This window comes from Aspergillus lentulus (genome assembly GCF_001445615.1).
Source record: "Aspergillus lentulus DNA, contig: Alt08, strain: IFM 54703, whole genome shotgun sequence".
NCBI lineage: Eukaryota > Fungi > Ascomycota > Eurotiomycetes > Eurotiales > Aspergillaceae > Aspergillus > Aspergillus lentulus.
In genome coordinates, this window is record NW_028322118.1 from 174,399 (window position 1) to 196,997 (window position 22,599).

General features: G+C 53.4%; 6 protein-coding genes across 6 annotated transcripts; 2 read left to right on the forward strand and 4 right to left on the reverse strand.

Moving 5' to 3' along the window:
* Positions 1-2,329: 2,329 nt before the first annotated feature.
* On the forward strand, positions 2,330-2,919 carry ALT_3327 (mannoprotein; the record flags this gene model as incomplete). Its single annotated transcript, XM_033562763.2, has 2 exons — positions 2,330-2,671; positions 2,731-2,919. The coding sequence occupies 2 exons, from the start codon at positions 2,330-2,332 to the stop codon at positions 2,917-2,919; spliced, it is 531 nt and encodes a 176-aa protein (XP_033418654.1).
* Positions 2,920-3,244: 325 nt separating this feature from the next.
* Positions 3,245-6,096, reverse strand: ALT_3328 (cellobiose dehydrogenase; the record flags this gene model as incomplete). The annotated part of the gene is made up of 11 exons (XM_089599551.1): positions 3,245-3,444; positions 3,494-3,536; positions 3,589-3,818; positions 3,867-3,958; positions 4,002-4,050; positions 4,096-4,189; positions 4,232-4,353; positions 4,400-4,895; positions 4,949-5,770; positions 5,816-5,991; positions 6,048-6,096. The coding sequence occupies 11 exons, from the start codon at positions 6,094-6,096 to the stop codon at positions 3,245-3,247; spliced, it is 2,373 nt and encodes a 790-aa protein (XP_089455889.1).
* A 1,180-nt stretch (positions 6,097-7,276) lies between these two features.
* ALT_3329 (sulfatase domain protein) lies at positions 7,277-10,007 on the reverse strand (the record flags this gene model as incomplete). Its single annotated transcript, XM_033562765.2, has 2 exons — positions 7,277-9,623; positions 9,691-10,007. The coding sequence occupies 2 exons, from the start codon at positions 10,005-10,007 to the stop codon at positions 7,277-7,279; spliced, it is 2,664 nt and encodes an 887-aa protein (XP_033418656.2).
* Positions 10,008-12,257: 2,250 nt separating this feature from the next.
* On the reverse strand, positions 12,258-18,895 carry pksP (polyketide synthase alb1; the record flags this gene model as incomplete). Its single annotated transcript, XM_089599552.1, has 5 exons — positions 12,258-13,928; positions 13,985-14,740; positions 14,795-18,226; positions 18,272-18,560; positions 18,609-18,895. The coding sequence occupies 5 exons, from the start codon at positions 18,893-18,895 to the stop codon at positions 12,258-12,260; spliced, it is 6,435 nt and encodes a 2,144-aa protein (XP_089455890.1).
* Positions 18,896-19,978: 1,083 nt separating this feature from the next.
* Positions 19,979-20,569, reverse strand: arp1 (scytalone dehydratase arp1; the record flags this gene model as incomplete). Its single annotated transcript, XM_033562767.1, has 3 exons — positions 19,979-20,380; positions 20,428-20,483; positions 20,530-20,569. The coding sequence occupies 3 exons, from the start codon at positions 20,567-20,569 to the stop codon at positions 19,979-19,981; spliced, it is 498 nt and encodes a 165-aa protein (XP_033418658.1).
* A 451-nt stretch (positions 20,570-21,020) lies between these two features.
* arp2 (hydroxynaphthalene reductase arp2) lies at positions 21,021-21,875 on the forward strand (the record flags this gene model as incomplete). Its single annotated transcript, XM_033562768.2, has 1 exon — positions 21,021-21,875. One exon carries the CDS (start codon positions 21,021-21,023, stop codon positions 21,873-21,875), a length of 855 nt encoding a protein of 284 aa, XP_033418659.1.
* Between the last annotated feature and the right edge of the window lie 724 nt (positions 21,876-22,599).

Genomic DNA, 22,599 nt, shown 5'->3' on the forward strand with positions numbered 1-22,599 from the left:
ACGAGCCGAGGATCCACAATGGGCTTTGTCAAGCTTTGAAGGCATTGCTTGGTTGGCCTTGGTTGGAAAAAATGAATTAAAAGGGCCCACTGCAGTCGTTTTCGTCGACTCGGTCGAGTCATAGGCGAATCATTCGAAGGGAAAATGCGATGATGCAAGCTCTGTCCCCGCGGAGATAACGAAGCTTAATACTGTCAGTCCGATGGCAGCGAATTCGGAGCATGCAGTAAAGGATGATCCTTTTGTATCATCATTATAATCCTTTGCCGATGTCGCATACAAACCGGCCGACCAGTATGTGACTACTGCACAACACGCTGCAAGTTATGGTAATCAGGAGGAAGATCTCTCCCAGTCCGTCGACTCTCCTCGACTACCTCCTCCTCGCAGCCATCTTCGGTCAATGGATATCTCTCGGCACGGCAGATCAACGTCAAACTTTCGCGTTTCGCTCCCCTGGCTTTTATTAACGCCTTCTCCGAAACCGAGTATACCAGTCAACCGATGTCTGGCCCAGTAGACGATTCCAAGCGGACACAATTGTGGTAGGAACCAGTACTTCTGGTCGTATCTCTCAGAAGCCATCTGTGCCAACTCGTCTCGACGTGTCGGACATGGGAGAGGGAGAGAGGACATCAGCGCGACGGTATTATCCGGACCTAGTATAAGCGACAAGGGGCATTTGTGGTGGACGTTCTGGGCGGATCGCTGCAGGAAAGACAGGCAGCCGCGACGTTGGAGTTGACTGTCAGGTAGGAGTCATTCTGTTTGATGTGAGATATTCATCTGAGAATAGATCATTGCTGGATTGAGCAGATTGGATATGCATTAAGTAGCGGTTATTGTCCGCAGTGGCCGACCAAGAGGAATCTGTATACAAGAGATAGAATGCATCAAGTCGTGAAGTCTATCTTTTGACTAGAAACCGGAGGAGCAAGAGTTTGCCGTCAGTTATACGGCCATTATGATATAAATTGTTGCATAATAGTCCATGGTACTCCTTTTTGCTGAGAGTTGCTTACATTCTTAAAGCATTATCACTAAGAAGATCCATAAAAATGGTGTTACAGGGTCATCTAGTAGCCTGCCAATCTATATCCATTACATGGGTCTCACCAGCACTATTGACTAATCCTTCGTATCATACATTGCTGGCTACGTTCTTCTGGGCACCATTACACTACTAGCACTTACAAGGATGACTGGCTGTCATCTTCTGCTCATTCATTCGAAGTATGGCTCTCGTAAGATCATACCCAGATTGGATACAACGAGAGACGAAGACAGATCCAGGTATTCCATCTTCTTGAAGGATAGTCGGCCTGAATCAGCCATTCTCTAGCCAACACTGACTATGGGGAGCTTAGTCTCAGGTACATTTCTTCTTCTGATACCCCAGACGGTATGCATCTCGGCAGTTGTCCGGATAAAGTCGGTTCTTGAACCTCATGTAGGGATGTCCTTCCTGATCAGATGCTACGGAGAGTCATTCCGAGGTAGATCAGACAGACCATCAACCTCCCTTATAACAACCACTTGCCGCTCGTATTAATCAATCAACCAACATCTCAAAGGATTCAGTCGAGTCATGTGGCCATCTGCATCTTATATACTGGAGATGACGATATCGACATGCTACCGGCTGTTGACCGTTCGCAACACTTGCCTGACTGACTCAAACTTGAGCCAGGTCGACTTCTAACCCAATCACAGCATTCGTCTCAATAATGGGCTTGCTGATCCATAACCAAGTCTGGCGCCAACCTGCAAGAACGGAGTGGCAAGTCACACAAGCAGACGCTCCGTCGCTTAACTCCCGATACAGTGCGTCTTCTGAGGTTACATCTGTCCGAGTCTAGACCAAACACGCCATAGCTAGTTTATTTCTCACCAATCGTAACGCCTCATACAGTTCGCCATGAATTAATGGGGTTGTCTATGCCCGGGGAAGTGTGGGGTAAGCAGGGGGTGATTGGAAAGACTCATCTATGGATGCTGACGGTGGCTTGGATCAATATAACTTCATTTCATACCTAGGTGTTTTGATTCACCCATGTGAATACATTCCTCTGGGTCTCATTCTGCAGACACTGCAGAATGCGATTCCTCAGACTCATCTCGTACAGCTCGATTGGTGGACTTGCAGCATCCACTTGCGACTTCCAGATGAGGACTCTTCATACCGAGGATCTCCTCATTGTCCCATGACGATGGTCTTCAGCAAAAGCCCAAGGGCGAAAAACTATATAAAGCCCATCGACGCCGGGCATCCATGTCACCACCATCAGTCAACAAACAAACAGACAGACAAAACAAGACAGACAGCAAAATGCAATTCAAACTCTCTACTGCCGTACTCGCCACCCTCATCGGCGTGGCCATCTCAGGCCCCCTCGTGGTCCGCGACACCGCCACCATCCTCAGTGACCTCAGCACCATCAAGACCGACATCAACACCCTCACCCAGCACTTCAACGCGTTCACCGGCGACCTGTTGCAGGCCCTAGCCGCCCAGGCCGTCGAGCAACAGCTGGAAAGCGACATCGACAAGGCCACCTCCGACGCAAAGGCCACCTCGGCCTTGTCCGCGGCCGACAGCACCAGCGTCACCAATGCGCTTCTGGGCCTGAAGCCTGATATCGTCACTTCGCTGAATGCGATTGTTGCCAAGGTACGGCCTTCCTTCTCTCCGATCTGATCTGTGTGAGCTGAGACAGACTAATTGTGTAGAAACCCCAAGTCGACTCCGCCGGCGTGGGCAGCCTCGTCCTCTCCGACTTGAACGCCCTGCAGAGCAAGACGGATACCCTCTCCGGTGCTATCCAGGCTATTGCCACTGCGACTGACAAGGGTACTATTGCGTCTGGTACCAAGGATATTGATGCGGCGTTTTCCAGCGCTATTGCTGTCTTTTCTTGATCATCCGGGGAGGAAGAGGCTCAGCTAGCGTGCGGAGTATATATTGATGATGATGACAATGAGATGTTGTATGACGTGACTATTTGTCTTTGATAAACTGGCCAGCACAAAGTTCTCCTATATTCCGTCACTTGTAGTGCCGGTACGATCATAAGCAGCGTATTTCCTGTAGAACGAATGCCTTTCTGATGATAGCAGGCTACCAGCGTCTCACCATGGTGGATATAAATGTACACATCTACTACAATCAACCGGATGAAAAGTCGTAACTCAAATATACCTGTCGATTCCTCAACTAAAGCGACTGCTGAGACATGCATGCAAACTAAGTAGCCAACGCAAGAATCCGATCCGCCGCCCGCTCAGCCGCAATCACAATATAAGCCGAGGGGTTGCTAGTCACCATACCGGGGAAGATACTGCCATCCACGACGAACAAGTTGTCGGTGCCGTAGACCTTGGTATTGGTATCCACCACCGCCGTGCCGCCCTTTCTTCCGTCGTCGGTGCCCATTTTGCATGTTCCTGGTAGATCATGGTCAGCATGCATACACAGAAAGGAGAAGTCACTTACCCAGCCAGTGGTTCGCGCGTCTGGTGCTCGCTGTTATTTCCATCTAATGCGAGTTAGAGTGGCGGAGTAGTAATGTTGAGTCAGATCAGACATACCGTATTGACAAACTCTGCAGCCGTGATATTCGGCGCAGGATAGGTCCAGTTCAGTCCGACTTTCTTGAGCGCATTCTGCATATTAACAAGGCCCTGGATGACGGCGTCGACATCGTGCTGGTCGCGCAGGTACGGCAGCGTCGAGACGACGGTATCCAAGTTGGCGGTAATGGTCATGCGTCCGCGCGAGGTGGAACCACGGCCGAGGTATTGGCTCATGACGACGGCATCTAGATAAATTAGTCTGGGTTTGTCTTGTATGCTGGGTGAACACTTACGGTCGTCAGGTGTGCCATGGCCTCCTTCCATTCTGGAAGTCCACTGGATTTGGCGGGTGATGCCGTCGGCCCCGCGGATTTCGTCGAAGAAGCTGATGGTCAGTAGGCTGTAGATTATTGCGACGGCTTACTTACATTGGACCGATGTTCGGGGCGGACTGGGTTAGGATGCCGATGCGATTGTCTGCTATGGTTAGAGGAGTGATCTCAGATCAATAGACAAACTTACTGAGGTAGCTCGACGCATCGCTCTTGATCGGGTCATCGTACGCAGCGTAAAAGTCATAGAAGACGATGTCGGGGTGGGTGGCAACAGTATCCGTCTATTTTGTCAGCGCTACTCGATCAACCAGACAGGGACTTACATTGACGTGATCCACGAGGTTCATGCCCACGGGAAGATTGATCCAGGCCGACTTGTCGATCATCGTGGGTCCATCAGTCGAGCTCTTCACGATATTCAACTGATCCGTCGGTCCGATACCACCTGTCCCGCGTTAGCGCATTCCAATGGCAAAAAAAAGGGCAAATACTTCGCATCAAGATCCTAGCCGAGCCAAACGTCCCCGCCGACAGAACGACACAACCGGTCTTCGCCGTGACATTGACAACGCCCTCGTATCCCCCGTCCAGGAAGGGCTCCACCTCCACACCGGTGACATGTCCGTCCGCCGTGCGGACCACCCGCTTGACGGTCGTGTTCATCCACAGCTTAAAGTTGCTTCGCTTGCTGGCAGACACAAGATACGTCGCCATGGGACCGCCGCGCTCGCCGTGGGAGAACATGTACGGGGTATGCCCATAGGTATGGTTCTTCGCCGACGGGTTGTCGTTCAGTGTCAGTTCCTGCCAGCCGGCTGCTTGGAGACCGCCCGCGATGACATTGTACCCCTGCTGCATGTAGATCTTCCCGTCTGCGGAAGGATGGACGGTCCAGGGGATACGGTTGAAGACCCGGTTTGTCGGGGAGACCATGTCCTCCGCCTGCCAGCCGGCGGGGAAATTGTACGTCCAGTCAAGGGGATATGGCTGTTCACGTCATTAACGTGATCTGTTCACAGCCAGCGAAGAGAAGGACCTACCTTCCACCACAAGGCCGCATTAACCGCGGTCCCTCCTCCCAAAACGCAACCTGCCATCTGGTCGATATCGTCACAGGCGATCCCCGCGGAATCATGCCAAATCTGATTGCACAGCCCCGGCACATCAAATCGAGTCAGGTTGGTCCCGACCAGCCAGTCAGGCTTCATGGTACCACCCCAGCGGCCCGAGGACGGCGGCCCCTTCTCGATGAGCAACACGCTGTGTCCGGCCTCGCTGAGCCGATCTGCCACGACAATCCCGCCTGCACCGCCGCCGACAACGACATAGTCAAACGTCGTTCCAGCGGGCACCGGCACCCCGACAGGACCCGTGCCACCACCCCCACCGGAGCAATCACCAGGAACAGTCTTGTTCGCCAGCGCAGCCCACTTCTCATACGACGCACTAGCAGCCGACGCATCAAGCTTCGCCACCCAGATCCCCTGCGCATCGTGCTGCTGCAGGGTAATCTCCGCCGGACAGGACGGGTTGCCTGGCGCGGCGACGGACTGCGCCCACCCAAGCACCAGCTGTTTGGCGCTGGTCGGCGCAGACCCCGTCACCCCGTTGTGGTTCCAGGCCAGACAGCCCTGGCACCGGAAGAGCAGCGTGTAGTGCGTTGCGTTGACGGACGACGAGATCTGCGTGAGGGTCGCGTTGCCGGCGTACACGTCGGGCATGGTATAGCCCGAGCTGAAGCGGAAGGAGGTCAGGATCTCGTCCTTGTAGGGCCATGCCATGAGCAGGAGGTTGCTGGTCATGCTTCCCTTCAGGGAGATGCCGCACCATCCTGTTTTCGTGGCGTCGGTAGAGGCGCATTGCTATCTGGTCAGCGAGATAGGTCACTGGAGTCAGCGAGGGCATACCAGGTATCCGATGAACTCGGTCGCGTCCGTAGTCAAGGCCGTGCTGGGGAGGGCCACGCCGAAGGTGAGACCGCCTGCGGTCTGGCTTGTGGGTACTGTCCACGTATCAAACGTGATGCCCGTGGCAGGGTCAGTGTACACCACCGGTGTGCTCGACTGGGCCCAGCATGGTGCGACTGTGAGCCAGTTAGCTAACAGTCCAGTAGTTCAGGTCAGTAATATCATGACAGACCGATGCTAACGGCGAAAAACGCGGCGGAGAGACGGTTGAGTAGCTTCATCACCAGCGAAGCACAGCGTCGGGGGTAGATGAGAAAAAAACATGTCAGCACTCGTCGAGAAGCGGGCGACACAACTTGAAATACCACCGGCCCAGGCCCCACGAGCACGCAGGACCGATAAGCCAGTGCAACATCCCGTCTGGGCATCCATGCTGCACGCTGCCCAGGAGGATCACTATCATGGGTATTGGTCCGGCCTGAGGGAGAGCCTGTGCGAAGGACAGTGCACGTTCTGGATAAATTGGCGTTGTCATTTCATATCTTCCCGCAAGGGGCTCGGAGTCTCGGCGCGGTTTGAGGTTTACATGTCCAAAAAATGCGACACTCTGATTTGCCAGACGAAGCCATTGCACCAGGAGATTATCCGTGAAGTCTTGGAGACGGGTGTCGCGGATAAATAAGACCGGGTAGGTATAGCGCCATTGCTGGTGATACGCGATCGGCCTCACAATTACTGATATGGGAGCGGGGGGAACTCTCTGCAGACCCTGAATAATGCGGAGTGCATGCTGCACACGTCTCGGACAGGAATCATTCCCGAGTGGGTGTTGGATAAATCTGCCGGCAGCAGCATACTAATACCAGCGTGGCCGGAGAATACTTGCGTAGGCTGTCGTGCATGGTTAAACAATCCACCTATCGCAACGGCCGCAGTATGCAGCCAAGTAAGTGCTTAATCTATTGTGCTGACAGACCTGAGCATATATTCCAGTCTCGTGCTGCTTCTTCAAGATGCAACTGTTCAGCTGACTGTGTCTAGCCTAATTAGACGAGCGCTGGAATATGTTGAGTGACAGGCTATACAGGAAGGCAGGCTCCAGACCCATGACACGATTCTAGAAGCATTGGCCTGTCAACAGGCTGTGATGCTTCGGGCCGCCTACCGATGATGAGCCAGAAAGCGCTGATCGTGTCCTACAGTCCAATGACTTATACCAATGCGAAGCATACTCCAATGGTGATTGAATTCAACATGTATTCCAAAATAATATGTACAATCGCTTCAAAAATGGGTCCAGTTGTTTGTGACTCCTCCAACGAACTGGGAAGGGGGTGTACGCCTGGAGGTCGGGTATATCGACAAGATGCAATATGTGATATGAAAATGCAAACGGCATAGCTGAAGAGCATATACAAGAGGAGAACCAAAATAGAAAAATCAAGAAGATATATGCAATCGTCAATGCTTGGGCTCGGGACGATACCGGTAGCGACGCCAGTTTTCGGCCACCCACCACGATGCAACATGAGCGGCGTCGCGGACCCAGTCGGTCACTTCTCGGCCGTACTGTTTTTCGAGTTTCCGGGCCAGATCAATCAGGTCAAAGTTCTTGATCGGGTGGAGTTCGTTGGGATCCTTTTCCAGATCCGTGAACCGCCACTCCAGGTCGTCGATGAGGGGGATGACGAGCCGGAAGGCGGGTTTGGCCGCAGAGCGCACTGCCAGCCAGGAACCGCCCGTGTTCATCACGGTGAACTGCCAGTCTTGCTTGCCGTCCTTCTCGGGGATCAGGGGCCGAATCATGGACTGCCCTTCATAGAGGGACAGCACGTCCTTGGCCGCACGGGTGGCCTTTTTCTCCAGCGACGAAGACTCAATCAAGAGATCCAGGATCGTGGGCACGATCTGGTCGGAGATCACGGGCGACGTGATCTCGACGGGCGGGAGTTTGGGATGAGCAAATACGATGGGGACCTGGAAACTGCCGATATGCGGATTGTCGTAGGGAGTGACGCCTCCGTCGTTGGGAAGAGATAATCCGTGATCGCCGGCCATGACGAGCAGGGTCTCGTCCGCGACGCCCTTCTCGTGGAGAATGTCCATGATCTCCGCCAGCCAATTGTCGATGAAACCGATCGTGTTCAGATACTTGTTGAGATCGTCCTTGGCCTTGAAGTTCTTGTCGCCCATGAAGTGCTGGTAGCTGTTGTTGGGCATCCCCCACGGATGGTGAGTCGTACCGGTCAGGTGAGTGATGAACAGTCGCTTGTGCTCCCGCTCGGCGTCGTCGATCGCATCGCGAAAGTACTCGCGCAGCTCGGTGTCGGGGTATCCATAATAGTTGATCTCCTTGGACTTGACCGGATAGTGCTTGGCGCTGGGGCTTTCCAGCTGCTCCTTGGCGAGAATATCCTTGTATCCCAGTCGCGGAGTCAGCTCGTTCTGCTTGTCGTAGCCCTCAGTCACGGACTGCATCCACATGGAGTGCCAGGGCCACGAAGTGAAATCCTTGGTCCTGTTCGCGAAGTCAATCTGACGGTTGAGGGCGTTGAGGACATGCGGCATGCAGGGTTGGTAGATGTGATGCTTGTACTCGCGGTTGAAATCGGTCACCAATGGGGTAACGCCGCAGATAGTTCCGACCAGACTCTTGAGCGTGTAGGTGCCCGTGGTGAAGGCATTGCGGGCGCTGATGCCACCGAACGCCTTTCTTCCATTGTGTGCGGCCGGGTCGCGCGCAAAGCCCGAATCAAATCCGGTGAGGTACTCCGCCGTCTGGGTCAACTTGGCCAGTTTCTGCTGCACGGCATCGGGAATGGTGTGGTTCGGGTGGGAATCAGCGATACGATTCCACATGAACGAGTCCCTGCGGAGCGGAAAGACGTCCGCGCGGGTGCTCTCCAATTTCAGCAGGATGACGTGTTTGATGCTCACGTTTCCGCTGGCGAGTGCTTCCTTCAGGGGTTCTAACAGGGGATTCTGTAGATTGGAGATGTGCAACGGATCCTTGGCCGGGTTGTAATGCAGGGGGGGAGGACGACGGCGATGATGCGGCTTGTGATCCGGTCCGTGATGCGGTCCATGATGCGGTGGATGATCTTCCTCGAATCCCGGATACCAATCCTCGAACCCGGCGATTGGATCGCTCGGCAGCCAATCCCACTTCGGCGCCTTATCCATCGCCGAGCGACCTTCCAGCCAGCGGTAGTCTCCCGGCATCACGTCGGCATCGATTGGTGACCCGCCGCGGTTCGCTGGGGCGAATGGGACGACGGGCAGCGACCCGGACAGGAACATGTACGACGGATTGGGGGGGCGAAGGCATCGGAGCAGTATATACGCGCCGAAGAAGACGAAGACGGCTAGACGTTTGAACAGCGATTCGTGATGTCTGACGGGGGTCTCGTGACTCATCGGGTCGAGGAGAAACACCGAATCTCCGTCGTCACTCTTGTCGTCCAGGTAATCATCCACCGCAATCTGTTCATACCGCTCCGGATCCTTGGGACTGGTCTTCCTCCTCCACTGCGGGCAACGAAGGCTCCAGATCCGTTGCGCTAGCCTCTGCAAGGGCGTCCCCAAGATCCGTAAGACCCCACCCGTAGCTCGGTGGATGGGTGCCGCCAGGAACCAGGAGGCAGCAATTATGATAGCTTCCACGATCAGAAACCCTGTCAAGCCGGTGAGCAGGGTCCGAACGGCAGCCGCATCGCTCTGAAAAGTGCGGACCTGTCGCCAGTGGATTTCGGCGCCGGTCACGACGTAAAAGGAGGTGGCGGAAGACGCCATGCCAGACATCAGCAAACTAGTAAGACAACAATAATCAGTTATCAGTGGTTCAGACGATTTCAGAAGGAATGGTTGTTATCTACCTGAATGGCACGGTGCATAGTGCAGCGAGAACGGCGCCGGGTCGCCAGGGGATGGTTTTGGTGAGCAGACGGACGACGAGGATAAAGATGACATCCTGGAAAAAGAAGGTCGGACCCCATAGAAGTAATTTGGCCAGCGGTAATGAGTAGAGATGAGTATATATGTGTAAGAATTTGGCCCAGATCAGTGAGACGAAGGTGAGGGTGAAGAAGAATTTCCGCGATACACTCCACCACCGGTCGAAGGTGTGCGCGGGGGAATCTCGGACGACTCGAACGAGCTGATCGACGAGCTCGGAGAACTTGAAGAAGTTCATGACGATCAAGGAGACGATGACAGCTTCTCAACGATATGATTATGTTATGTTATTTGTATTCAAAAGAGGACCTCGCATAGCCCACGATGGGGCACGCGATCAGCAAGAATTGCTACGAGAGAGGAGACATCCGCATTCAACAAGACGGAGAACGCATCGATGAGGATGAGAAGATGACGAAGCTCTTGTTGAAAGAGGAGCTCGAAAGGAGTGAAGAAGTCGTCGAAGAGTCAAAAGAGACGGAGGAATGGATGGAGGAAAGGACAAGAACGACAGTAATCAGAAGAAGAGAATTTATTGGTGTTTTTAAGAGGAGACGAACGATGTCACTCTAAGTCGGCCTTGGGATTAGCTTGGAAGCTCTTTGGACTAGAGAATCCACTCGGGGCAAGGCAGACACTCGGCACTAAGTACACGATAGTCCCTACAGTAGTCTACAGCGCCGGTAGGAGCCGCAGGAGTGGGATAGATTAGTAGGGACTATTGAGATCAGGCACAGTTGGAAAACCCTCCGCCGCACAGTTTGAAACACGAGATGGAGACACGGATTCAAATTGACCCTAGGACCCTAGACCCTGGGGCGTTGGATTTCGCCCCTGATTGAGCGCCAGTATTTGCCTGTAAATCCTAATACGCCAATGATCGGTGGCAGAATCATCCAAGTGGAGGAGATGACTTATTTTAGAAATGCGGAGTCCCTGAAAATAAGTGGCCCCAGGCTCCCAGCAGCTGACTTTTTTACTTTTCCAATGGAAGACGAAAGCTCTGCAAGAGGTATCCCCTACGACAATGACATTCTGTACAGAGTATTGTGTTCTTCTTGAGCTTAATGAAATGAGTGTCCAAGATCAATTACCACGAGGCGAGATCTTTACTTTAGGTGCCCCCTTTTCAATCCTTTTTTCATTTTATGCCCAGAATAGGTGCTTTTGTTCTTTTTTTTGAGGGGTGTGATTCTGAGGCTAAACCCAAAGAGGCAAGATGACACACGCTCAGCGCCAGACCCAGTGATCCCTTTCCTGTTTGGGACTGGCCACACGGGGCAGTGTCTCTAGCTTCGACCAATTAGATCTAGCAATGTGTCAAAGTAATTCCGAAATGTTTTATGATTGGTTCGTTGCGGTCGGTTATCCGGAGTCGTGTCTCATTTCTCCCCTCAGGCCTCAACGCTCGAGGTGATAGATAGTAATGTTACTAGAGGACAAGGGGATGTGCACCATCAGGAGTCATGACTTGGCCTGAACTACAGTGGTTGATGTCTGCTCATTTCCATCCTTCTATACTTCCATCCTTCGTTGGAGATCCTCCCGGACAACATCGGTGAGATCAGATGGGCAGTTGATCGCGTGATCCTTACCTATCAAATTAGCTTCCTTCCCATTAGTCTGGTTTTATATTCAATAGATCATAGGCCATCGTAAAAGAATTAAAACCCCTCACCCTTTGGCAATAATAATAGACCAAAGCATTGAATTGACGAGTCCAGATAAGCTTGCTCTGTAAGACAGTTGATGTAACATTGATTCTGCAGTATTATCATGCAATAATATCACACAGCATCAAAGTGATCGAAGCATAGACCTCGGTCTCGGTGGTAAGGCCATAACGTGCTCTGCTTATGACAGCGTAGATCTCACGTTCGGCTTGAACCGCCATCCTCAGCACCCCTTCTAGAACTTTTTAGCTGTTTAAGAGATCATGAACTGATCTCTTATGAATGCTTGAAGGCTCGACACCGCCATACGGAGTAGTACATCTTAAGTATTATTCCATTGGGAGGAAATCTGCTTCAGCCACTCACTTCGGCCTGAACTCCTAAGGCTCTCTCGCGGTCCCGTGACTCGAGAAGATATTTGTAACGCGAACAGTCAACACACTTTTGACCTCGTCACCAACACACAGCCAAGGCAGCTTCATCAACCATCATTAAACACCAATGACATCAAATGGCATCGAAGAGCATCATCAAATGATCAGCATTGGCAGAACCCCCCCGCTCTTGGCATATCCAAGCCTCGTTCAAGAATAGTCCTACTAGGCTAGATACTACAAGGCTGTGTTGTGTATAAGCCAAGCCAAGCCACGTCCTTGTTGGCGTCTCAGATATTCACATTCAAAAAAGACATCCATTAGATCCTGCAGACGCAACTAAAATCGGTTTAAGTTACAGTTGAGAAGGGGAGTAAAGTACATGTTGCGATTATTAGCCGAAAAAAAAAACAATTTAGGTATGCACAACTCCACCCCAACCTAGGAACTCATGGCCTTGGCCATGAATTCTGACAACTCCTTCGCCTTCTGTCCCGTCGTCATGGTGAAATGATTCGCTTCCTCCATCACATGGATTCCGCCAATGTTTTGCGGTCCGACCAGCGTATCCCATTTATTTGGCCCCAGATCCGTGCGGTCGTTGAGGAGCCACTTCATTTCGCGGGGGTCCTCGGACCCATCCTCTGCAGGCTCCGGCCGGGGATCGCCCGGCTTGCCGCAGACCCCGTCCTTGGCCCAGATCAGGTAGGTCTTAGGCATCTTCTTGGCCCATTTGCTGTCGTTGAACGGCAGAGGAACCGCTTTGTAGGCATCGAGCGAGTCGATGAAGGCAAGGAAGTGGGGTAGGAGCCAGTCGGGAGGCGCCCGCTTCCCGTCGCCAAAGAGCCCAATCGAGTTGAAGAACTTGTACAGACGAGGGGGCAACTTCTCCAGACCGATGGGGAAGGGCGAGTCGAGCAGAAGCAATCGCTCCACCTCCTCCCCTTCCTCGAGGATCAGCTGACGGGCTGCGTCAAAGGCGCAGATACCACCGGCCGACCAACCACCAAAGCTGTAGGGCCCCTTGGGCTGACGACGGCGGATCTCAGCGAGATATGGCTCGGTCAGTTCGTCGAGACTGCACGTGAGATTCTGAGGTGTCTTCATGTAAGGGCAGTTGAGGCCGTAGACACAGACATCGGGGGAGAGGGCCGGAATCGTCGCGTAGGAGGAGGCGGAGCCCGAACCGTCGGGGAACATGAAGAGCTTTTTGGTGGCGGTGCGGGGGTTGCCCTGAAGAAGGATCGAGGTCGCCGGAGGATGCTGAGTGGCCTTCGGCTCCTTGTTGTTGATCGTCTCGAGAAGCCTGATGGGTTCTGAGACAGGCGTAGATGCAGGCACCATCTTCGGCTTCAGGTCCAGCGCAGCTTGGACCGCGTCCAGTGTCGGGTTCTCGAGGAAGAACTCTGAAGGCAGGTCGATGTCGAGTGTCTCTCGGATCCGACCGAGCACGGTCAGGGACAGCAGAGAGTCCATGCCCATTTCTGGCAAGCTGTCGGTGGGATCAATGTCTCCGACCGATACCCCGATCTCCTCCGCGATGATACTGCAGATGCTATTCCAAACCTTGTTTTGCCCATCCTTGGGCGCCACTTGCTTCACAGGAGAGGGAATCCCAGGAGTGGTAAGTCCGCTGGAAGATTCCGATGATGCGTCGCTGTTGAAAGAGAACTTGGACTCGGGCTCGCTGGACGGCTCGGGGCTGCTGCTGTCGCAGAAGCCCTTCTCAGCCAGGTATGCCTTGAAATCCTTGATGGTGGGGTAATCCATGAACACGGACGATTCAAGGTCGAGGTTCAGTTCTTCACGATACCTACCGGTCACCGTCAAGGAGAGCAGCGAGTCGACTCCGTAGTCGGCAAAATTGAGACTGTCGGTCATTTCTGCTTCAGACAGGCCAACCTCTGCAGCCAGGATCTCCAATGCCCGTGCAACCACTGGTGATGCAGAACGTGCGTTGTTTGGGTTGGGCTTGGGAGGACCAGTGACCTTGATAGGGGCGGGAGCTTTCTTCTCCGCAATAGGCTTGGCTGGCACCGGCGCAGTGGCCGTCTTGGGCCCTCCGACTGGCGGAAGAACCGTATCCAGGATCTTTCGAGCTAACGCTTGGAACTATACGCCACCGTTAGTAAAAGTCACTTCTTTCAGTTAGGAGATTTGCGGTATACCTTAACACCCCCGTACACAGCGATAATGTCATCCCCCTCAAAGACATAGACGTCACCCGCCCAGATGGAGTCCTTCCACGGCTGCATCTTTACATAGGTCTGGTAAGTGTTGTCGCCGGAGAACCTCTTCAGGCAGCGCATGGAGTCCCATCCGTGGTTGACGAATACCTGGTTCTTGGAGTCGGTCGCATCGCTGGCATTCATGATGAACCCAGACAGATGGCCGAAACTGTCGATCCAGAAGGGGTTGCGATGGAAGTTGCCCGCAGGGGCTGTGAACTTGACTCGCGCCGTGGCTTCGTGCTGATTGCTATCCAGGATGACTTCCTGGATGGCCTTGAAGTTTTCGTCATAGTCCACCAGAGCAGCAAACAGCTTGTACACCATTCCTCGCTGCATGCGGTGAGCCTCCCCGGTCTGAGCCTTGTCCTGCAGGAGAGACACGCTTCGCTTGATCAGGTAGGAGATTCTCTTCCACTCCGTTTCCCGCTCCGCGCAGTTGAAAAGCTTGACTGTGCAGTTGGCGTGCTCGACCGTTTTCTTGCCGTCTGCGTTCACAGACCAGACTTGTACGCTCGCCTTCTGCTCGGCCCAGCTCATCACCGCCGAGACTCTGAAGAATTGATCCCCGGACTTGGCAATGAGAGGTTTAGGCACCGTCATGTCGCAGACATCCAGACCCAGGCCCTGGTACTCTGGTTTGTATTTGGTGATCAAGTGGTCGACGAGCGTTTGCGCAATATCTGCGTAGAGAGACTACGTATATAGGTCAGCTTTCTCATTCGAAATGGTGAGTACAGCTAAACTTACCGATGGCGTTAGAGCCACTCCGTTGACCTTGTGGCCTTGGATAACACGGTTGAGTTCTGGATCCGCAATATTATTCTCAATCACCAATGTCGCCGTGCTTCCTTCCTCACGGCATTCCACAATCTTTTGCGCCGCAGTCGTGAGGAAGGTAGACTTGGGCGCCGATACCTCCGCGGTAACGGGAGCCCCCTTGGTAAGGCAGAAGTTGTTCGTGTAAGGGATCCAGTAATTCTTCAGGTCCCATCCGTACCGGGGCAACTCGAGAACCTCGTGAGCCGAGCTGAAGTCCTGGTGGAATTCCTTCCAGGTGAGCTCGACGCCTGCAAGGTGCAACGTCGAGAGACTGTTGGAGAGGATCTTCCATGGATCGTCGTCGCGGCGGAGGGAAGGAACGGTAGTCGCCTGCGGACCAAAGGTGGACTTGATCATTCCCGAGCAGATGGGATGCGATCCCACTTCGACCCACAGTGTGGCGTCATTCATCAACTTGGCGTGCCGAGTGGCCTCAAGAGCACCAAGGAAGTTGACGGCTTCCCGACAATGCTTCACCATATACTTCGGGCCCAGCAAGTTGTAGTTCGACTCCGTGATGACCTCTCCGTTCAGAGCCGAGACGAATGGGACGGCAGGCTTGTGGAAAACAACTCCCTGGGCGCTCTCTTCGAACGATTCGAGAATCGGGTCCACTTGGGCCGAGTGGAACGCGAACGGCACTTTGAGTTTGGTGGACTTGAGATTCTGGCTGGAGCACTGCTGTGCCAACTCATCGATTCGGCCGCTGAGCCCGCTGATGACAGTCTCGGTGGGACCGTTGATGCAGGCGACGGCATGAGCCTCGGGATCAAGCAGATGTTGAATCTCGGAGACGGCAGCCTTGACGGCAAGCATGGCGTGGGTCCCCATCTGACACTGCTCCGTGAGAAGCTGAGCGCGACGGCCACAGAGGTAAATCGTGTCACTGGTAGACAAGACACCGGCAGTGTTCAACGCTGCGTAATCTCCCAGGCTGTGACCCAGAACAAACGCAGGAGTGACACCAAGTCCCTTCCAGTAGTTGACCAGAGCCATTTGGAGGCATGTGGTTCCCAGCTGCGTCACGACAGGACTCAGTTCTTCCACGGGTACACTACCGTCAATCAAGGGGAGAATAGAGGGCAACCCCTGGCTTTGAGCAATGCAATCGAGTCGGTGAATCGTGCTTCTGAATGCGACACAATCCTCGTACAACTGCTTGCCCATTCCAGTGTACTGAGCTCCCTGGCCGGTGAAGATGAACCCAGTCTTGGGGGCTGTGGCGGGCACGGGAGTTGTGACATCCTGATCGGCACGTTGACGCAGGGCATCACGGATATCTTTCACACTCGATCCGACAGCGGTGACCCTGAATGGGTGATGCATGCGACGCGCAGTGGTGGTATAAGCCAGACTGGCCAGGAACCGTCGCTCATTCGCCGGCGACGAGGGCGCATGCGTGTTGATGTACTTGATCAAGGCGTTGATGTTACGCTTCAGCGCAGTCTGGGATCGTGCCGTCACAGACACCACATGCACATTTCGGGGATCCTGCCCTGTGATCTCACGCAGGGGAGCATCTTCCATCAGAAGAGCGGTGTTACCGCCCGCAGCAGAGAAGTTGTTGATGAACATCTTCCGCTTGCCTGATACTGGTCTGTTCCAGGGGGTTGGCTTGAAGGCAATATGAACATTTCGCTGGGCCAAATCCGTGGGGAAGTTGTGGTTGATCTTTGTTTTGATTCCACAGTGCGGCGGGATCATGTTCTGCTTCAACATCAACAGCACCTTGACCAGGGATGTCACTCCTGAAGCTGATTCTCCGTGCCCGATGTTCGACTTGGCGGAACCAAGGTAAAGGGAATTGGCCGGGCCGCGGCGGTAGTCGGGTGCAAAGACATCCAGGACGGACTGCATCTCGACGGCGTCACCCGCCTGAGTACCGGTTCCGTGCATTTCCACGTAGCCGACCTCGTGTGGGTTGGTGTTGGTGTCGTTGAGGAGCTTGTTGAAGATGAACGCCTGGGCGCCGACATGAGGACGGGTAATGGAGACGGCTTCGGCCGAGTGATTGGTGTAGGCGGCGTTGATGATTCCCAGAATGGGATCATTGTCAGCCTCGGCATCCTCCAAACGCTTCAGGACGATCGTGCCCACCCCGTCAGCCCGGCAGTAGCCATCCGCGCCGTCATCAAAGGTGTTGCAGTTGCCTGTCCGAGACAGGAAGTGGCCACGATCCAGACCGGCATGGTTGTCAGGGTTAGTGAGGAGATTCACTCCACCACTGATGGCGGTGTCGCAATCATTCCTCCAGATGGCGTTGCAGGCCAAGTGGATGGCAGCAAGGCTGGACGAGCAGGCAGTATCAACACTTACACTAGGGCCACTGAACTTGAAGTAGTAGTTGATTCGACCGGGGGTGAATGCTCGGTTGCCGCCAGGAATGAAGTAAGTGTCAATGTCCTGGCCGCTGTTGATCTCACGATAATCATCACTGGTCATACCCATGAAGATGCCGACGCGGTCTCTCTGAGTTGACGGGCTGCTGTTCGGAACAAAGCCTGCCATTTCTAGGGCCTCGTAAGCCGATAACAGCGCCAGTCGCTGTGCAGGGTCTGCCTGAAGTGCCTCTCGTGGAGACATGTTGAAGAAACGGGCATCGAATAGACCGGGCTCGTTGATCCAGCAGCCGTATGGGACTTTGCTGGTGTTCCGCTTTGTACCGGTCACGTCCACATGAGCGTCGACATCCCATCGCTCAGGCGGGACCTTTTTGTGAACGTCCAGACCTTTGTACAACAAGTCCCAAAAGGCTTCGACGCCATCTGCCTCGGGGAAACGTCCCGACATTCCGATAATGGCGATCTTAGACCGTGATGCGTTGCCCGTAGCATTTGGAGCGGCCGGGTCCATTTGAGGAGCGCCGACACCGGTGTCTACCTCGACCTGGCAGTTGCCCATACGCTGAAGGGCAGTAACCAAGCCTTGCGTGGCGTTGCTGGCGATAGGGAGAATCCTCCAGGGCTTGTCGTTGGCAGCGTGAACGATGGAAAGGCAAGACTCTGTGACTTTGTCCCAGCAGATCTTGCGCAAGAGGATTTCCTCCAGAGCTACCTTCAACAGATCACGCATGCTCTTCACCTGGACCAGCTTCCCTGTGTTGCTCGAGACCAATGGAACCCGTGGCGTGTGGCGCGAAATTACGTCGTCGGAGCAGAAGCTGAGGATCTCGCGAATTTCTCGATCATTATACAGATGCGGCGCGTGGTACGGGCCGCTGACCCCAGGAGCCTTGAAGTGTTTGTACTCCTTCGGAAGACCTTCTTCGATGAACTTGTCGAGAATGTCGGGTGGTGCGCTGATGGTGAGACCTTTCGATCCAACTGCGCTGATGTATGGTTGCGACGAGGGGGTAATTCCCTGGTATGTCAGTATTTTCTTCCAACGATTGTACGCTGTACTTACTCGCTTCTTAGCGAAACTGCTAATCAGGTTGGCGGCATCTGCCTCATTAATCTCAGAAACGAGGATCGACCAGCTGCCGGAGGATGACTCTGACGAGTCCACCATTTCTCGGACTCTCATGACACAAAGCCCGAGGTGAATAGTCAATTTGACAACCTCGACTGCCAGCGGCAGTAGTTCTCCGACATTCTTGCACGAGCTGACAGCGGCGCAACTCAACATACCCGTACATGAACCCAGAAGGCCGTCATCCGAGGAAGGATATGGATGTCCACGATCACCGTGGTAACTATTTGCACTTAGCCATGTTCTGGGAAACCTATTGAAAGGGACTTACTCGATGAAACATCCCAGTTGATAGATACAGGTCAACGCACTCCCCAGCGCAGGGTTTGTCCCTGACTCACGATGCCGAGCAAGCAAGTCGGCGATGCTGGTGAACCGCGGGAAGAGTGTGCGCTGAGAAGGCGGCAGCCTGGTGATTTCCTGACGCAGTGCGTGGAAGCATCTTTCGATGAACGAGGCGACGATAGTATGGTTCTTCGCCTGCAATAGGTTGCGGAGGCCTTCGTCACAACTGATTGTCTGATCTCCAAAGAGATATATGCGACGGAGATCCTCCATGGCGAGTGGTTTGCGCGGCCTGTGACTGCAAGGAGTGGTGGTTATTCTGGACCGCAGCACATGGGGTTTGGTATGAAGCAGAGAAAACAACAGCCCACTCCGAAAAGAGGAGTCTTTAAGTGCAACTTAAACACGGCCAGGATCCAACCTCTTCAATGGCAGATCCACCCGGCCTGGCCGGATAACAGGTTTTGGGCATTGTCCGCTCTGGGAGATCAGATTGCATGTCTCGATTTTGGACCCCGGCGCCCATCATCCCACTTGCAAGCAGCACTGCGATTTGAGCAATGAGGACGCACAATCGGCTCTACTGCAAATCGGGAAAGGACGAAAGCATAATTCGGTTTGTTGTGAGCCTCCCAAAGCATCGCAGGAGCTGACTGTGCCCCCTTCCATGGAATTCTAGGCCCGCGAGCTGCTTTTCCCCACGACCACGCATCAATGGATGCGGGAACTGCAAATTCTGATCGATGTTGCTTTTCTTCCGAAAAGAGAAACAACGATGGAATTCAATGTGAGACAGCCACCATTGGGTACCGGTGGAAGCGGAAGTCTGGGACATTAGGGAAGACCGGCGGAGCGCTAGGAGACCCAAGCATTCCAGCCCCCAAGAATGTCCGCATTTGGCAATGACTCGCTCATCTTTCTGTCTGCTCAGGTCCAGTTGACTACTCTGAGATCACTCCGGTCATTGAATTACGTCAATTGCAGACTTTGAACACCGCCGTCCTGCACAGTGTGCCCATTACAATGGGGGCCGGCCGAAGTCAGGCCATCATCAAGATCGATTCTATTCTTACTCAAACCACTGCCAAGAATTCAGGTTACTCTCGTCGTTCTGCGATCCAGATGTAGGGTTGCATTTGCATTGAGGGCACTACATACAGACTCTCCGGGTCAGACCTCATCCCAGGCCAAACTACGTTGGTCGTGCTTATCCCAAATGCCACAAGATTGACATGCTTTGCGATCTCCCCGCACATTCTGGAAGTAAGGTTTGGTCGTTATGAGGGAGCTGCAAATGACAAATCTTGTCTCACATAAAATAGTACTTATGCTAATCCTATCTATACTCAAGACTGATCACTTCGTGGCACGGAAGACATCCTCGAACTGATACTCATTCCACCGCACGGTAGGTTTCAGGCCAGCGAACTTCCACACGCCGTCGATCTTGCGGTAGTAGTGCTCATTGGTGGCATGCCCGTGCCCCTTGAGCTTGACAGTTTGCAAGGTGCTGTCCGTGTAGACCTGATGGGCGGCGCGCAGCTGATGGTGGCCAATGACCTCTGTATCGGAGATCTTCTCCCACCAGGACTCGCCCAGCAGATGCTGGGTCTTGATGGTGGGGTCACCCAAGAAGTCGATGTCGGTAACCATGGCCATGTAGTCTTCAGCAGACATGTCACTCCACTTGCGCAGACCAATCTGCGTGTAGTCGACGGTCAGGGTCGGGGCGATGATGCTTCGAAGTCGATCCCAATCCTACCCTGGGTGAATGTCATTCTCCAGGCCGCTAGACGTGAACTTACCTTGGCGTCATAGCTGTCTGCCCAGTCAAAGAGGACTTTTTTTAGGGCAAGATAGTCTGAGCGGTTAGTCAATGTCAAACATCTATCATCGGTGCATCATACCTTGGAATTCGATCGTCAGATTGGGCTTCTTTTCGACCATTGTGATGTGAGGGTATGTCTGTCTGTCTGATCGATTGGTATTTTTGAATCCGAGTAATGAGGGCTCGAATTTTAGGTCTCAGTAGCTGATGCGCAGTCATAAATATTAGATCATTACACGGTCAGCATCATGCAAGGAGTAGACCGTCGCAAACAGAGCACAGAGCCATGTGTCTCATGTTGTCGTTCTGTCTATCCTAAAGCATATCAGCTGGGAGCGGAATTCGAAAACAGCAACATTCCTGTCTTAGACAATCTCATTGCACACATTCCTTCAGGTGAAACAATGAAGTGCGATTTCGGTAAGGCTTCTTGGCTTATCAATTGTAATTGGGCGCTTGGCCAGTAGATGCAGTCTGTATATAAAGATGATCACAACCTATAGTGACCATGTACACCTAAACAAACACGCTAAACAAACACCTCTACACTCTATCCATTCGACCTCCAAAATGGTGAACACAGGAACACATCTCCCCCTCAGCGGCAAGGTCGCCCTAGTGACCGGCGGCGGCCGAGGTATCGGGGCCGGCATTGCCCTCGAACTGGCCCGTCGAGGCGCCTCCGTGGCCATCAACTACGGCCACAGCGCCAAGTCGGCTCAAGAGGTCGTCGAAGCCATCCAGGCCATCGGCAACCAGGCGGTAGCCATCAAGGCAGACCTGACCTGCGTGCCCAACATCGAGTCGCTCATCAAGCAGGTGGTCAGCCACTTCGGCCGGCTGGACATTGTGGTCTCCAACTCCGGGATGGAGAAGTTCAAGCCCCTGGAAGAGACAACGCTCGAAGACTTCAACGAGGTGTTTGATCTCAACACTCGGGCACAGATGTTTGTGGCCCGCTACGCCTACGACCACATCCAGCCAGGCGGCCGGGTGATCCTCATGTCCTCGATTGCAGCGGGCCTGGGGGTGCCGGGCCACGCGCTGTACGCGGGAAGCAAGGCTGCCATTGAGGGGTTCACTCGGTGCTTGGCGGCCGATTTTGGGCGCAAGGGGTGCACGGTCAATGCGATAGCGCCGGCGGGGGTCAAGAGCGACATGTGGCGGGAGAACGCATGGCGGTATGCTCCCGGGTGCGACAAGGGCTCGTCGCTAGAGGAGATCGAGACGGCGCTGGCGAGCGGGAGTCCGTTGAAGCGGTGCGGTGTGCCCGAGGACATTGGCAAGGTGGTTTCATTCCTGGCGAGTCCGGATGCGGAATGGGTGAACGGTGAGTTTCTTTCTGTTTCTTTTCCTTCCTTCTGCCCCGATGCAAGGGTCATGGTGGGGACTGGAATGCTGATCGCTGTGCATCTGAACGAATAGGCCAAATCATCCCTGTCAATGGAGGGGCAAATATCTGATTTAGACTGCTTGTACGGGGTATGGTTGCATTGAGTGTATTTGGAATTGTCTCCCAGAGTTTTGTCGCATAATGAGTTTACTTTCTTTTATACTACTGTACCTAACGTATAATCTTGCTAAGACAGGGCAGCAAAGATAATTCTCCTGTCAGAATCTAATAATCTTCCTTGTGGAACTTTCTTGGTATCTGTTGTGTGTGGCAAATGTCAATTGACTTTGTATATGGCCTGATACATGGCGCTGTTGGGTTACGTTCGGAGAGACCGAATCTCTACAACCAGACATGAGTTCCAGAATGAATACGAAATGCTCTGAACTATATCTAGACGGTCATGTCATGCTTCATGCTGCAAATTGACTTTTCAAATCCACATGTATGAGTCAAGCATTGCACGTACTTGTGTCATGGACTCGACGAATGTAACCCCATACCACATCCATTTCTGGACAAGACACTCAATTCCACTATGCAATGCGTGCATTCGGCGCATAATTCCAGACCCAGACATTATGCAGCACTGGCATTGGAATTCGCTCTATATTTAGATACCCCCGAAATCAGTCGGTGTGTCTTACAACTTCCTGCATGCGTGCCTCATCACTCGGCCGCATCGAGGATGGCCCAAATGGGAAATCCGTATGGCTGGATGCATCTGCGTGTTTCGTAAACATTGTCAACCCTTCC